The 17,797-nt window shown below is 40.8% G+C and overlaps 1 protein-coding gene across 1 annotated transcript; it reads left to right on the top strand.

The window, feature by feature from the left end:
• The first annotated feature begins 1,059 nt into the window (after positions 1-1,059).
• nmur1a (neuromedin U receptor 1a) lies at positions 1,060-15,199 on the top strand. The gene is made up of 3 exons (XM_050055778.1): positions 1,060-1,166; positions 7,972-8,916; positions 13,914-15,199. Exons 2-3 carry the CDS (start codon positions 7,998-8,000, stop codon positions 14,297-14,299), a joined length of 1,305 nt encoding a protein of 434 aa, XP_049911735.1. The 5' UTR covers positions 1,060-1,166; positions 7,972-7,997; the 3' UTR covers positions 14,300-15,199.
• The last annotated feature ends 2,598 nt before the right edge of the window (positions 15,200-17,797 follow it).

The raw sequence follows: 17,797 nt of genomic DNA, 5'->3' as shown, positions 1-17,797 counted from the left end.
CACTTGGTAGGTCCATTTTTGATGAGGTAGGAGATTGGGGTCACTTGCCAATCCTTTCTACCACTGGACTTGCTTTTCTGTGGTGCTCATATCATGCACACCACCATCACTCCTGGATTGCTGTGTGTGGAGATGGAGATGCTTGGTGCAAGGTGAGACTGATAGAAATGGTCTGGAGGTGTGCAGCCTCAGTGCTCTAGGCATTCTTAGACATTTTTGGTGGCTTTGGCACGTCCCACCCACAAGTTGTCATTACCTTCTCGAACACCTCCATCTGTGTTCAGTCATTTTCTTCAGGGTGATGTAGATGCTTAATGTATCGAGGAAAGGCCAGTTAGGTCCAGCAGGTGCAGACTGATGGTCCAGCCGTCTGGAAAACTTGCTGCAGGGCTATCAAGTCTTCTTCTCCCCATGCCTGGAGCACCTTCATAAAAAGTGTGATGTACTGGGTTTCCTGCAGCGAGTCGCAATGCTCTTGAGCCACATGATAGTAATGGCTTCCAGTCCATCTCCTGTGACTGCCTGTACTGACAGATCCTTCTTCTTTCTGGGGCTGCAGAAGTACACGAGACAAAGGGAGACAGTCGCGTTTGCTAGCATGGTAATTACTACTTTTCAGCCAGGAGATCCAGCCTCATGTATAGGAGAAAAACAGGCAACTGCTGTTCCCCTCACCAGGAAAAATGACATAGAAGAAGAATACAAGAAATTCAAACCGTAAGATGTGAAGCTCAGTTAAGTACTAATGCATATATATATATATATATATATATATATATATATATATATATATATTGCTCTCAGCAGTGAGGGGGTGATGTGTCACTGTGAAAGGCACATAGCTCATGCCATTACCATATTGACATCCCAATAATTATACTAGTACATGTGGGCAGAATTCTGAATGTAAAAGGTTTGAATTGGTGATACAGAGAGGATGAAGGTGAGGGAGAATGACAGAGAGACAGCATGCTGTTGTGTGTGTGTGTGTGTGTGTGTGTGTGTGTGTGTGTGTATCGTATGTATGTGTGTGATAGTAAGTGAAGCTTGAGGAGAGAGCGACAGACCAGGAGGAGAGTGGACTGAGAGAGCAGCACATTGTACCGACTCCACTCAAGACACCGATCTGTATTTACACCAGGGAATAACAAGGGAGCACACCAGAGGTAAGAAGATTTATGCTCTTTGGAAAGCAGGGAAAAGTCATTGTAACGCATAGCAACTGTCATAGAAATCACTCCATGTTTTAGAGGATCCTGATGTGTAGCACAATGAAATCAACCAATTTATTCTTTTGTAATTTAGCCTTTTTAACTCTCTTTTTCATGGCTAGAATTGTTTTAACAATGTTATTGAAATGAACATGCAGTGACTTACTAAACAGCTATTTTCTACTTTATGTGGATACTGATTATAATAACATTCTATTGTAACGTTGCATCGACATATAACTATATACATTTATGTTTTCCATCAGGGACAGTGCATATTCAGCGACATTTAAGTATTTGTGTGGGAAACCAACAAAGTAAAATTTGCTTAGGGGACATCACAGAATCTAATTTGTGTCTAGTAGGTCATCTTCATATAACAAAGTGGTGTGTGTATGTTAAAGCCACTGCCAAGTTCAGGATAACAGGATTGGGGGGGAAAAATCCATTGAGGTAAAACCCCTAACATTTTATTAGAGTGCAGGATCTAGACAAGAATGAAGAGAAAAATGGATCTCTGTTAAAAATTGCAATGTTATTTGATTCTACCTTTCTAAGTGCAAACTCACTCAGTGTCCTGGTGGCGCATTCAGCCAAAAAAACAAACAAACATACGATGTAAATACATATTCTTAGTTTCAACACAAATGCCTTTTGTAGTATGTCAATGCTCTCCAAGACTCTTTTTCCTCCTTCTGCTTTTAAGTTTACTACAACAGAAAATCTTAATAAATAAGCATATCTGAGCAAAGAAGAAAATGTCAGTGACAGAAAGCCCTCATCTTAGGAGGCATAATTGTTAAGAGGCATTACAAATCTCAGCTGAAGTCATTAAAGGTACAACGTGCTCATAGTCTGCAACGTCAGTGCCTCGAGTGATGAGAATGATTGCAGTGTTATTAAAGTGAAAGCTTAAAATAACTTATGAGCAAAGAGAAGCACCTGAGAAAATCCACATTCAAGTTGTGCACATTTCCTTCAGACTACACTTGACTGCAAAGAAACACAAGCGAGTGAAAGTAAGCACTAAAACACATTTACTCCCACAAAGTCATTTTTGACTCCCATAGGACGCAGTGTCATCTTGATTTCGACGCAAAAGATGGTTGTTATTTTGGTATGTGATGTGGATTATTCATGGCGTCATTCTGAAGAAAGAGAAAAAACACTCCAGGGACGAGAACTGTGGCAGGCTGGGCATCACTTTCTCCATCTCTTGTTGTATTTTTCAACAGTCAGCCATTTGCCACATTACTTCCTTGGCTTCCAGGAGAACAGAAAGATGTCTTGCCCTCTGTTCACAGTGATGGATATTTTCTTCTGATATGAGGGGGTTAACAGTTGTTGACTAGATATAGATGTGGAGCTGGAGTGAAAGCTGCTGTCACGTATGCTGCTAAGTTTGTAGTTACCCAAACGCCAAAGCTGTCTCTCATCACTGGATTGTGGTACTGTACTGTTTGCAATTGGCTGTAAACTCTAAGGACTTGCAAAGACAAAGTCACTTTAAAGTCCTGCATTTTACAGCATTTACTTCAAGTGAAAGCTGCTGTGTACCTGGAAAAAAAGCTGTTGTGTGCTTACAGCAATATAGGGGCATTGCATGTAGTTATTTGATACAGAGGTTTTGCTGTGCATGTAAGTGCTGTAGCTCCCCACTGCCTTTGAATCATTACATTTTACAGCAGAGAAATTCACCACTGGTAATCAATAAATCATAATCTACCACACAACCCGGGAGATTTTTGTCTGTGGCCAACAGGCAATCAAACACAATGGTGTGAAATCCTTTTTCAGCCAGCCACCCTGGAACGTCATGACTGTCAGGTGGGCACAGCAGTTAACTAACTTTGGAAGCATCAAAACACATGCTCTAATGGATGATTGTTTGAAATGAGTGAGGGCGTATCTAATCATTTATAGTTAAGCACTCTGTTGTTTAGATTGCATTTGAAAATAAATTACTACATGTCTTTTGCGTGAAAATAAGACTAAATCAAAACCAAAATATTAGCAATATGACTTGCAGAATGCTCATTAGGAAGATGTGTTGTCCGTAAACACATCACATCCACTGTCGATAATGTATCCTGCAGGTCTGAAATATTCATAACAGTAACAGATGTATTTTTTATAAAGCAAACTATGTAATTTTTTTGAAATATGCACTGAACAGTGTGCTAATGTGCTCCTGCATCCTACTCTTCAAGCTTGTCTCTGAGTTTTCAATCTAAAGAAGATGCGAGTATAATTTTAAAAGATGTTCCGCCTCCTGGGGCTATAGTATGAAAATCCTATTGACTAAATAAGTAATTCACGGCACAGTAATGGCTGCACTCTAAAGCCACAGGGAAATGGTGTATGGAGTGCTATTCACTGTGATGCAGTAGATGTACATGGACAACATGCCTAACCACTGATTCTTCTTCTGTCTGGGCACAAAGGCATCCTCATGAAATAGACCGCTGACTTATGTATGTAAATGTATGGAAAAACCATTGTTGTGTTTTCCCGCTTGTCATCAACAGTCATTCATTAAACTGGCAGGAAAATGTTTTCCTGTCTTTCTCATTATCCGGTTCTCATTTGGAAAAATGTAAATAATGTTACATTTGACCTCCGAGTTAGAAATTTATATTCAGCTAATTGACCAGTTTTATTTCTCCTTTGTCAGCTCAAGTCTTTCAAAAGCCAAAGCAGTTCCTCTGTATGCATAATTATATGTCCTTTATGTTATGAATTTACAAACCAAGGTTGCAGTTTGAGCACCAGACTGGCACGACAAATCTGGACAGGCTTAGTGAAAGACCAGTGCAGGCATGCCCTTATTATCAAGATTAAGGTGGCCTAGAAGGAACAGTTTAACATTTTTCGGAGTTTTCGGGTGAAATGAAAAGATTACTACCACTATCATGTCTGTGCTGTAAATTTGGGGCTATTGAGTGCCCCAGGAATGAGTCCTGAAACCCGGAAATGACTTAGCATTTTAGCCCTCCTGGTAGCCTCATCTCAAAGTTTGGGCCCTATTTAGATGGTCTAAAGCGGACGGCGGAGGGCACATAATCCATGTCGCAAGTGTCATTGCTATTTAGATGCAGGCGCAGTTGTCATTTTCACACCCGGCGCCCTCGTTGTCTAACTAGCAAATGAACTTGCGCTTCTCTGGGTGTGTTGGTCTATAAATGAGGAGTGGTCAGGCGCAGTCATGGCGCGTTGCTAGTTAGATGACGTAAAAAGCAAATGCGCCAGTGACCAACAAAAACCTGGTCTAAAGTCAATGGCGCAGTATTTCGCTTTTAAACAAGTTAGTAATATGCGTCTCTAGGCGGGTGCACAACGCCCGTGCACTGCTCAGACACACACGGAGCAGCCACACATATGTAAAAGATAACAAATAAAAATATGATTACAATGTGAAAGGTTATTATTGTGCACATTAAAATATTGATCAGAAACACGTCTTAATGGTCAGTCATTAATCAGAATGATCTAATCGCAGTAATAATGATCATCATAATTTGTAATAATGACAAATGAAATTTTGAAATTATCTGACCAATCAATAATTTTTTTGATTGAAAACCAAAGCCCACACATTGCATTTATTTTAACATGTTATACTAGGCTACATTATATAGGCTACTAGGCTACATTATATTATATTATTATATTGTTATCTGAGTGTAGAGAGGACACACATGCAAATAAGAGGCAGAACACAGCTCTAGGAAACATGTGAAAACAATTAACAAAAGTGGGTGGGGGAGAAAACGCTGAACAGGTCCTAGCTGCAGGATCTTGGGGAGCTCCGCGGCTGTCCTGACAGCTGTGCTCTGTTATATGATGAAAAAAGGTTTGAATAATATTCCACAGATATTCAGTAAGATCTTTCTTGTATTAGTGATCCCATGCCTGCCTTACCTCGGGGAGCTTGGGTGCCTGTCTGCTGTCCCCGTAGATCTGGTTCTGAGGGGCCTTCACCTCCTGCATGAGGAGATCCGTCTCCTCAGCTGTAAAACGCTCACTCTTTCTAGTTGGTAGGTCTGCCATCTAATTAGCTCTCCGCCATGCGCTCCAATCACGCCTCTTTTAAAGGGAATGAGAGGTGACACTCTGATTGGCTTATTGAATGATACGCCCAAAACACACCCATTACTAATTCACAGAGTAAGTCCAACCCTTTTAGACTCTCTGCCATGGCGCACAGTCTAAAAATGCGCTGTCTAACTAGCAAGTGACTGGGACACACCCATGCGCCGCATTCCTGGCGCTTCGCGTTTTAGACCATCTAAATGGGGCCCTTTATTTCTAATTCTAAAGGGTTTTTGGTCAGATGCCCAAAGTAAGTTCTGTGGCTAACACAAACTTTATAGGCATTCATGTTTTGTTCTACAACATAAAATACGTCAGTAAATACCTGACTTGTGAATTTTGAAGCTTTTATGTATCTTAAAAAAGCCGGTTGCTAACAAGTGGCTCAATGAGACTACAGAATGTCACCACCTCGAACCCGACTTTACAGCCTCGTTGTGGTGGCAGCCTTTAGTCATGCATCTGCGGTGTAGTTCGTTCAAAGTCTAATGTTAGCTTTTTACTTCTGGCAAATGTAATTAGGCTTCAAAAATCATGAAATTGGTGTTCATTAGCAAGATTATCTTGTTGAACAAAACATGTAAGTATCATGAACTGTTGTTTACCACAGCTTATTATCAGCAATAATCCAAAATCCAATGGAAAACTCTCAGGATGACACTAACTTCCATGTCAGCCTACAGAAAAACATCATCCCTGGAGCACTCTATACCCCGCAGGTGATTAGCTTAGCTTAGCACAAAGACCAGGCAGCCTGGTTTCTGTCTAAATGTGACAAAATCCACGCTCTGTAAATAACATGTTGTATCTCATGTGTTTAATATACATGACCAAAGTGTACATACAACAGTTCTACAATTTGATTTTGCCGAATAATATCTTGGTTGGAAATGGTATGTCCCTGGACGATCTGCTGGTTGAGAAGAAAAAGTCTGACACACTATCTATCACTTTAAGCAAGTCACAGTACAGCTGCTAAGGTGCAAACAGATCAGACTTGTGGTGGGCAACTTCCGGATGTAAACGCGTGTAACTGTGTTTGCACAGCACAGACACTCTGCTCCAGATGAGTAATGAACTGAATTATAAAGAAGAAGAATCTAGTTCCTCACAGGATGTGACACAACGTACAAAATACTGTTACACCTATAGTCCTGGGCCACTTTGCTCTTATGGCAGTGCTCTGAGTACACGGTGTACAGTTTATAGAATGGAGCTTCCTACTAGAAACAAAAACTCAGTTCAGCGTCAGTGCCATTCATAAGGTACTGACTCACACAAGAGGAAGAGCCCACTGCTCATTTCCACCCACTGAGTGTTGGAGGGTCAAGGTGATCGAATGATGGTTATCACAAAAGACCAGTTATTGGAGTCTATATAAGTGCAATGATCCCATTCACGTGTGCTACTGTCAGTGAAACATTTCCACTGACTGGACAGTTAAAAAAAATGCTAAAACAAGTGATTCTGTATTTTTAAGTGTCAGGAAATTTGCTGCAAAAAACAAAAATAACAACAAATTGATCCTATGTACATTAAATTTGCTCATTTCTCTGTGTTGTAGACCACCATTGCCAAATACTACGTGCACAGCTGTTTTAGGAAATTACCGACCCCCTTTTTTAAAAATAGAACTGTATATTTGAAATCCATTTTAAACATGCATTAATCAATCTTTTTGTCTGGCCACTTGGGAGCATGCAACAAGCTGTATGTCAAACACTGACATAGAACTAAGTTTGCATTAATTTGGATTCTTGTTTCAGGCAAATGTAGTAAGTCCAATATTTACTCCCCTCTAAGCTCTGTTTTGGTCTCCACCAACTTAAGAAAAAACTAGAAAGGATCTTGCAATGGAATCACTCCGGCCGCTATACAGTGGTCTTCAACTTTAAGTAAAGTAGGGGCGCCAATGGCCCCTTCCCTGTTTCTTGCAATGCAGTAACAGAATTTTAATTCATATTTGACATAGTTTGACAGTTCACAAGCAGTGGTTGACATGATTGACATTCTCATTGTTTTTGTTGCATATAAATGCCATTAGAAGCATTACAAGGAGAACAAGGAACTTGATTTATTTCACAAACTATCTGTCTAATGCACTACTGTGTGGATGTAGTGACAGTTCCAGCATATACGAAGACACAAGCTTTCAAGCTTTAAAGCTTTAAAGCTGTAACTTTAAACCTTATGATTTCATACATTGATAATACAAGAATATTTACTGTATGTTAAAGAGTAGCAGCCGGCGTCAACAAGATTTTCTCTGATGGTTACGTTGCCATAAGTTTCGAGAAAATTCTGAAGTGTTTGTGTTTGAAGAACCAAGACTTTGAGTTCTACTACAAGGGCAGGAAACAGATGGCAATTCAAGCTCATTCAATCAATCAGTCTTCTGTTCACAGTAGCCAATTCAAAACTCATTAGCAGAAACAGTGGTCAGGAAACATGATGACAAGAGCTGAATGTCAAGATGTGAAACAACTCCTCATTTGTGCTGACATACGTACATTCACAGTATTCAACAAAACTTTGATCCCTGTTAAACTATGATTATAAATCGATGTTGTATAGATATCATCACTTTTATCTTTACTTCAATTGTGTTCAAAACTTTAGTTCTAAAATGGCAGTTACTATGATGTCTGTTTGATCTGTTTTTTCTTAGACAGAGACTCTGACGACTGCAGCAGGATGTCAGCTTACAACTGCTCTTTTGATCTAACGGCTGAAAAGGGCAGTTGGCTTTGTCCTCCGGAGGAAAAGTGTGTCAATCTGACCTCTGTGGTAAACGGAAGCCACATCGAAATGGATGATGCATGTCTAACAGAGAAAGGGTACCTGGAGAAATATCTGGGGCCTCGTCGATCAACTGTGTTCCTCCCCATCTGCCTCATCTACCTGGTCATCTTCCTGGTAGGTGTGGTGGGGAATGTGTTGACGTGCACTGTAATTGCACGCAACAAAGTGATGTGGACGCCAACAAACTACTACCTGTTCAGCCTGGCGGTGTCAGACCTGCTGGTGCTGCTGCTCGGCATGCCGTTAGAGCTGTATGAGCTATGGCAGAACTACCCCTTCCTCCTGGGGAAGGGCGGCTGCTACTTTAAAACATTCCTATTCGAGACTGTTTGTCTGGCGTCTATCCTCAACGTTACAGCGCTGAGTGTGGAGCGTTACATCGCTGTGGTGCACCCGCTTCGTGCAAAGTACGTCGTAACGCGCACCCATGCCAAGCGGGTCATCCTTACAGTGTGGGGTGTGTCTGTGTTATGTGCTTTGCCAAACACAAGTCTGCACGGGATCGACGTCCTTCACAGTCGCCTCAGTGGCCCCGATGGGAACATAACTGTTGAGATCCCTGACTCAGCGATCTGTACATTGGTGAAACCACGCTGGATGTACAACCTGACCATCCAGGTGACCACCTTGCTATTTTTCATGCTGCCCATGCTCACCATCAGTGCCCTCTACATGCTCATAGGGCTGCAGCTGAAGCAGGAGAAGATGCGTCAGACACTGGAGGCGAAGACGGGTTTCGGACAGGACAGCTTCTGTAACATCCGAACACAGCAGCAGAAAGCACGTCGCCGGCAGGTCACCAAAATGTTGTGTGAGTATCAAACAAGTCTTGCCTTAAATCTTACCTAAAGTTTTGTACCTAACTCACCTGTACGCAAATCTGTTCATGGGACAGTTAGAGCCAGACAGTTGAGTTTTTAGGCCAATACCAGTAAGAGGTGCCATTTTGGTAGACTAGGAAGGGCTAGTGTGTATCACATGACATTGCACTACCAAGCAGCAACCTCCAGGACTGAAAAATGAAGCCAACGTGGAAGTGCTAGAAACTGCAGTTCCCTGAATGGCCACTTGAGGCTGGCTCCAGAAGTGAGTTAATCCCCATAGACCCCCATGTTAAAATGCCTAACTTTATAGCAGAAATAAACATGTTTACAGCCTGGTACAAAACACACACACACACACACACACAAAAAAAAATACAGTTGGTCTCTATAGGTAATTTCACATTTTTAATTATATGGGGGATGAATTTCATACAATTTACTCATTTACAATTTATTAAGGCTTAAAGTTATGCCTGATTATGGGTGGGGTCACTTTAAATGACAAACAAGTTGCAAAGCTTCGCCACAGTCCATGAGTCAGACCCCTCACTCCTGCACAGCTCCACCCTCACATCCAACTGTGTGTCACTTCTGGCTCCAAAAACCAAGATGGCAACAGCCAAAATGCTGAACTCGAGGCTTCAAAGTTGAAGTCCACAAACCAGTGCGTGATGTCACAGTAGCTACGTCCATTATTTTTACAATCTATGTGCACTGCCAAATGAGGCCACTGTTCCAAAATCATCTCACAGCCCAGAGCTGTTCCTGGAGGCTTGCTGCGTATATTCAAAATAGGAACCACCACCTAACTAGCTATAGACACGCAAAGTCTCCAGAACTAAAAAAATGAAGCCAACTGTGTGATGTAAACATAATAGTACAAACTTAGGTTTACAATATATTGGATTGAAATGTACCATCTTGTGTACACATATTTTGTCAGTATAGTAATGTTAAGATGTTCTGGTATCACGTATTTCCGCTAGTTGGTGCTGCTCGGGCAGCTGGTAGTTCTTCTGGTTGGGAAAAAAGAGAGGAGGAGAGAGTATAGCTTGGAGGGGGCATTGAGCGGATGAAATGGCTGACTGATGTGTGTTCAGACTTCACCCAGAGCAGGTTGGACTGTTCTACTCCTTCACACACACCCACGGCGCTTACAATGAAAAGATGGCGATGGCCGTAATACCGAACTCAAGGCTTCAAAATGGGATCCCACAAACCAATGGGTGACGTTACGGTAGCTACGTCCTGTTGAGTGAAGTTCTCTGAAACTCAAGCTCATTAAAACATACCTGCATTCAACAATGGGACAGAAACGTCTTTGTGGTCTTGCTGTCATCACTATCAATGCAGGGCTTACTCAGACGCAGCAGTTACACTTAGGGCATCTAAATGGCCAGCAGCAGCCCTGGGTGGAGTCATCGGTTTGCATTTATTTGCTATGAGAAATGGAAAATCCTTCACATAGAGCATCATAGGGAGGCCAGTGCGGCAAGAACCAATCTGGCCATGTGGAGGGCAAAGTTCAGATAAATGTAGTACTTAAACAATCAGTCAATCACTTTGTTTGGAGAAAAGTAATGGTGAAACATTTTGAGAGTTATTTTTATTCACATATATAAGCATTTATTGCTTAAATGAGGCTACTGCATCAATTTGTATTTTATGGAATAATCAAATATTTCAAAGTGAACATTTTGTAGATATTTTCTGTGCAAACACTGATACGCTGTTGAGTGTGCAATTACATTTCCAAGCAACATATTTTACTGATGCTTAAAATTTGCTTATGCGCATGAATAAATATGATGAAAGGTGGCGTCAAACATGCTGATCATAGTATCCAGTTTCTTTCATATAAAACACAGACACCTTCAGATCTAACAGGCTTAGACCTCAATGATGTTGCCCTCACTTGATTTTATATCTGTCAAAGGTGAAGGTGAAGCAAATGTAGAGGTGAATGTCTTTCATGGTGCATAAGGATGAGCTGTGTAAAGGGATAAATCTATACCTTATCTTAATTTAATGCTCTGACCTTGGTTTATATGCTCCCAGATGCCTGGTTGGTTGCAGAGGCGCAGATGTTGAGATCGAATATTCAGTCATTTACTCATCATTTTTGTTTATACTCTCCTCACATCTACGTATATCGGGCAATGTCTCGTCAAGAAAGTGCAAGATTTAGAGTCATGTTCTCTACCTTTAAAAAGGTCAGAGTAATCTATGAAGATTGTCATCAATATGGCAAAATGGCTGGAAACGTAAAGGTCAGAAAAACACAGAGAAGGTAGGCAATTCAAATACCAAGAGGTAATAACTACATTTGATGATGACACTATAAACAGAGCCAGCTGCTGTTAAACCACAGGAAATTAGGTCCATAAAAATGTACTGTCGAATACTGTAACATCTTATACATTTCCTAAAATAATCATTTGGATGCACTATACCACAGAATATTCTTAAAACAGGAAATCACTCATGATTAAATGATTTAGAGTAGAGCTTGATTTAGAAAAAGTATGGTCTACTTCTTGCCTAAAAATCAAAATTGCTCTTGGTTATGAACATGAGTTAAACCCAAGCGCAGGGCACAGACTGAATAATCATGTAAAGGAGGTTTTATCGCCACAAGAGATGAGGACACGGAACAGATGGTGAGGAATGGGAGTCCAGGGGTCCACTGGGAGGAATGGAGGTGGCTGAGATGAAGCTGGCACGGGCAGGCAACGAGGGGAAGTGTGGAGAGCAGGTGTAACGGGCAGACAGGTGAATGGTGATCCTTAGATAAAACAGATTAGTGACATTTTAGAAATGAATTATTCACAGCTGTAACAGGTTTTGTTTGAATAAAAACCAACTCTCGACTTTGTCTAACTGCTTTGGTAATGTAAGTGCATCAACATTCGAGATGACTGCTGAATTTGGCATTCATCCCTAACAAGCTGTAGTAATTAAGATGCACAGCTAAGTCGGCCATTTAATTAGACTACTCTCCTTGTCCCAGTATACAAGCATAGGGGAGGAATCAGTTTATTGACTGAAGTATGTCCCACTGTGGTACGATAGGTAGTGATATGCCCCCTTTCATCTCATTAGTACTGGAGTACCTTTTTCCGGTTGACCTTTTAGGTCACAGACCAAACAGTCAACAAACAAGTTAGCCACTGCTAACTGGTACAATGATGGACAACTTTACAGCTCCGTCCATGTCGTCCTTCCAAAAATGCATGGCTCTGGATGTACCCTTTGCCATGTTGTTACCAGCTTCTTCTTCTGTTACGCGTTTAATGACATGCGACTTCTGGGTCAAGGCCTGGGGGGCGCAGAGCACCTAGGCCAGTCTGGGTCCAATTGACTGTATACATACAGCAATACTTCGACTTCGACTCCAACTCACATTATCTGGGTGTGTTAGTCTGACTTTAAGAAGTTTGACTTTGTATGATTTCGGTCAGAATTAGTGTGTGTGTTTACATGTATTTTACAAGTCCGGTTTTAGTCAGACCAACACAATAAATGGATTATCTCTGATGTCAAGTGAACACACTGAGTGAACCATTTCCTATGGCCCATCTGAAGCTGAGTCTCTAATGTAAAATCATAGACTGTGTAAAATTATGGATGTAGTAACTGTGATGTCACCCACTGGTTTATGGACTGCTGCTTTGAGGCCTTGAGTATTGGATTTCAGCTGTTATCATCTTTTTTTGGAGCCAGCAGTTACTTTTTTTAGATGAAAGCCTGGAGCTGTGGAGGAGCGAGGTGTGGATCTGACTCATAAGCCTCTTTTATACAGAGATTGACCTATAGAGCCACTATGAAGTCCCCTCTTTATGCCTCCTTTGCATTTTTACACAAAACCAAATGACAGTGGCATCACTCCACTCCACTGTGTGATTATACACTGCATCATGGCTTTGCAGAAAAAAAAAAGAGGTGTGACAGGCATAGCATGCAAGACAAGAGTGTCAGTCTCTAGTGTGACATATATCATACGCCTTGGCAGAGCTTTCTAAACAACAACCAAGGCACTAATGTGTCAATTAGAATCATTTACCGTCTGTTATATGGCAGCTGATCTCATCCTCTGCTCAGAGGTAAGGAGCTCCAGGACCTGTGGAATAATAGACATTTACCATCACTGTTCTTCTTCTCTGAGTTAGCCGCTAACTGCTAGTAACTACTTTTTCAATCTCCCGCATTGGGTCGCACGCATAATATGTTGTCCCAACGTCCCGCAGACTTTCCTGTTTATATAGACACTGTTTCAGCACTGTTACTACCTCCTGTGGCGGATTAAAGGCGAGAGCACTCTGTCCCCCCATTCAGTGATCATACCTTATATACAGCAAGGCAACGCAGCATAGTGGATTGATATTCCTGCCTTGAATAGGCAGTGTAAAAGGGGATATAGACTGTAGTGGTGCCTCACAGACAGCCTGCTACTCAGTCGTCCCCGCCTTATGCGTAACTTTAAGCCTTAAGAAAATATATACAGGTGAGTTATATAAAAATATCACCCCCTGTGTAGTTGTCATGAATGTTGAAATCAGCTATAGAGACTGAAACTGTTTTTTGTACCAGGCTGTCAGCATGTTTATTTCCGCTGTAAAGTTGGGCATTTTAACATGGGTCTCTATGGGAGTTGACTCGCTTCAGAAGCCAGCCTCAAGTGGCTGCTCAAAGAACTGCAGTTTTTGGCACTTGCAATTGGCTTCATTTTTCAGCCTTGGAGGTTGTCGCTTGTGTAAAACATTGAAGGAGATTGCAGGAAGCAGTATATGGCCTGTCTTGACATTAGTTTTAAATCAAAGGTAATGTGCCCAGAACAATTCTCTGCATCACACATCCCCTCAAGGGACAATTTAATTGAGAGCACAGACAGCATTTTGGTCACATCGATAAATGCACTGCTCATAAATCTCCTCTACCCATGTCTCCTCTTTCTCCTTCTCTCTCTCTTTTGCTGTTTTTCCAGTTGTTTTAGTGGTGGTTTTTGGGATCTGCTGGGCCCCATTTCACACGGACCGCCTCATGTGGAGTTTCATCAATGACTGGACCGACAGCCACCGGGAAATTTTCCAGTATGTGCACATTATCTCTGGAGTGTTTTTCTACCTCAGCTCAGCGGTCAATCCCATCCTGTACAACCTCATGTCCACACGTTTTAGAGAAATGTTCAAGGAGGTCATGTGCCATCGGCCACATCACATCACGCCCAGAAAACATTCGCTCAGTGTCACGCGGGTGACACTCCGCAGCACACTGAGTGATGCGCCGCTTGGCAACGGAGCCGCTGTTGTTGAAGCTGAGGCAGAAGATGGAGACGTGCGGATGAAAGACGAGACCACTTTTACGTGTTAAACACAACTTAAAGAGAAAAATGGCAATGTGTTTGGAAAGACTGTCCCGTTCTGAGCCACTCCATCCGTCAACTATCATCATCATCCACTTTGAACAGGTGCATCAGCGAAAAAGTGTTCAGATTATGCTGCTTTTAAAAACTTCATCCATAACTCACCAACGCACATACTGAAGTTAAACTCCAGACCTTTTTAAACGCTTTTACACTATAATGTCATCTCAAGTTTGCCAACAAAAATAACTTGTTCACTGTATAAAAGCCAAATGAAATGAAAAGTCGTGTTTCTTAGCAATTCAGTTTCAGTGATGACAAAACCATTTACAGAATAAGGTGGATCAGTGAATACATAAGTCAGTCCAAGCCAGAGAGAGTTTCGTCACTTTTTATATACGTGTATTATAAATACAGTAAGTAAATGTGAAACACGATACCGTAAAGTAACGATGAAGTGTATAAATGTATAAAAATGGTGATGGATGGACATAAGATAATGCACATTGAATGTTCTGTTTTGTTTATGATAATGCTGCTGTATTTGTATATGATGTAAGAGGAAAGCTACGTTTTATGTACAGTGTATTTATATGAAATCATTTGTGTTATACATGTCAAAGTTTCTTATCACTTGTAACGACTTTTAACGTGGAAATGATGTTGTATGTATCTATTTTATGATCGTTTTTAGCTAATGTAAAGTGTGTTTGAGTACTATGAAACATGTTAAACATATTACTATTGTTCTGTAAGGATAGCCTATATAATGTATTCATGTTCAGATAACAAAAATGCTTGTCAGCCTTGTGTACTATTTTCACTAGTGTTTACATGTGAAAGTAATTTATGCCAAATGTCTTAAAAGAGAAGTCCGGTATTTTGCACTTTGAGACACATTTCTGGGCTGTTTATGATAAAATATAGTGGCTAAGACCAAAATAGTGACGATTGCTAATTTTCGGAGAATTTGGCTTTCCCTGCCTGGCTTAACACTGCTGCCTATGGTCATGTGTGAACCTGTCCCTAAAACCACCCTAAACGTTTGTTTTCAAAGCCATGAAACTCACCGAGTGGTCAGTGGTGTTCATTGATGTTTTGACATAAAAATTGTAGCAAACTGTGGTTTCCATCCGTGTTTATGCTATTCATCTTGATTGTGGAACTATTTTTTCAGCTGCCTCACACCCGTGTGTAAACTTCCGCTTAATTGTTCGTTTGACACTGAAGCATTATACACTCCAGCCCACTTGATAGCAATAATGCTCCTTTACGTGGGTGTCGCCAACCGGCAGAAAACCATTGCAATGTAATGGGACACAGAGAAGAAGCAGAAGAAGAAGGTTGGCGTTGTGTTTTAAAGGCATCGTACTGTGATGGTTGTTTACAAGCGAGTAATCCATTGTGCAGTTGTTTAAACTTATTACAAATTTTTTTCGTTCATTCTTGTTCTTCCTCCAGGAGCCCACACAGCACTGTCGTGCCTGAACTTTCGCTGAGCTAAAAGACTACAGTGACTACAACCTTGTCGTAAATAACCCCCTTTCTGTTTCTGGTGGTGGATTACTACCAACGGGCAATGAGGCTTCCATTGAAAACCAATGGCTTAGACAAAATGTCAAATAAATCATGACTGAAACCACAGTTTGCTACGATTTTTATGTCAGAACATCAGCGAACACCACTGACCACTTGGTGAGTTTCATGGCTTTGAAAACGAATGTTTAGGGTGGTTTTAGGACAGGTTCACACATGGCCATAGGCAGCAGTGTTAAGCCAGGCATGGGAAAGCCAAATTCTCCGAAAATGAGCAATCATCACTATGTTGGTCCTTACCACTCTATTTCATCATAAACAATCCAGAAATGGGGCTCAAAGTGCAAAATACTGGACTTCTCCTTTAATGTTTTATATTGTTCCAAGTAAACTTTGTGCTGAGATGTTATCTATCGCTATGAAAAAAATATGAGATAAAACTAATTTCTAATAAAGCAGCTTTGGTGCTTTTTGTTGTTGCAAACCTGTTGCTGTGCAAAAAATATATACTTGTTTTTCCAGCCAAAAATCAATTTGTCATATGTCTAGATTACACTGAGTTTTGTATGACGTGGGAAATGATGCCCATTCACAAGTATGACTATTATGACTTTCAATATGATGGACTACACTTTTCAGGCTCATCAGTAGTACTTCATTGGCAAACTATTGTCAGTTCACCAAAAAGGTCTGACCTGATTTACTGACTGACAGTTTAGATCTACTGTAGCATTACTAACGCTCTACAAAGACTGGCATAAGCCCATTACCGCCCCCTAGAGGCTGCATTGCCCAAAGTATTCTCGAATTTAGGGAAGGCTTTATGGCACCTCATGTTTTCTCTATACTAACAGGGCACCCTGTAGGGCGCTGCCGGAATGAGTTAGCATTTTAGCACTCCCAGTTCCCTCATCTCAAAGTTAATGGGGTTTTTTGAATGGGTTTTTGGGTTAGATGCCTGAAGTATGGTCTGTGGTTAACACAAGCTTAAGAGACTTTTGTTTGCCACAGAGTTTATTTTCTGCAGTAATCCAAAATCCAATGAAAAAAAATTCCATTGTTTTTTTTTCAAGGGAACCAGAGCGATATTAACTTCCATGTTTGCTTACAAAACAAACATCATCCCTGCAACACTCCACGGAGAACACTTTGTCATGTTTCCTGAACATTAACCCACTGCAGAGGTCATGTTATCATGTTATATCTACCATAGGGCATCTGAGAGGGAAGATTATGCTGCATTATTTTAAATCTAAAAGGTCCAGTGTGTAGGATTTAGGGGATATCTTGGTGGAAATGAAGCATAATATAGTAAGTATGTTTTCTTTATTGTTAAATTACCTGATAATAAGAATCGTTGTGTTTCTATCCATCCATACATTAGAATGAGCCATTTAGATCTACATAGGGAGTGGGTCCTTATCCATGGAGATTACCATGTTGCACTGCCCTGTTTCTACAGTAGCCAAGAACAGACAAACCAGACACTGGCTCTAGATGGGGCCATTTGTGTTTTCATGCCAAGGAAGTCATATGACCTGACATGATACCATCCTCCTAAGATATCAGATTAAAAAGATCTTTGGCGCAAATGTATGTTTTCAATGTGACATTATAATTTATCGTAAAAAGAAAACACAAATTCACACTCTGGATCCACCACAGTCTTTTACTTAGTTTCACTGCTGTGATGGCAGATGAAGGATGGTTAGCTCACCTCCCAGTGCTCCCCTTAACTGCTGCAGGCTGACTTAGTAATCATCAATGTATTACTGTATAAATAACCCAAAACTAATGTTTTTTTCAATACCTTGATGCTAACTTGCCAATATTATTAAATATTCTGATTAAAAATATATATTAAGTTGATCTCATGTAGCACACTTTCTTCCATTACCTATGAGTAGGCCTGCTTCATTTATTTTACATTGGCCTAAATATTTTATTCAAAAAATATGGCTTTTTTTTTT

This window comes from Epinephelus moara, chromosome 10 (assembly GCF_006386435.1).
Source record: "Epinephelus moara isolate mb chromosome 10, YSFRI_EMoa_1.0, whole genome shotgun sequence".
NCBI classification, from domain to species: Eukaryota; Metazoa; Chordata; class Actinopteri; order Perciformes; family Serranidae; genus Epinephelus; species Epinephelus moara.
The sequence above is the reverse complement of the archived record's forward strand: the minus strand, read 5'-3'. Positions and strand labels throughout refer to the sequence as shown.

Coding starts and splice junctions, on each gene's coding strand:
- nmur1a (XM_050055778.1), top strand. CDS start 7,998: ATGTCAGCTTACAACTGCTCTTTTGATCTAACGGCTGAAAAGGGCAGT. Junction 8,917..13,913: donor GCAGGTCACCAAAATGTTGT/GTGAGTATCAAA, acceptor CTGTTTTTCCAG/TTGTTTTAGTGGTGGTTTTT.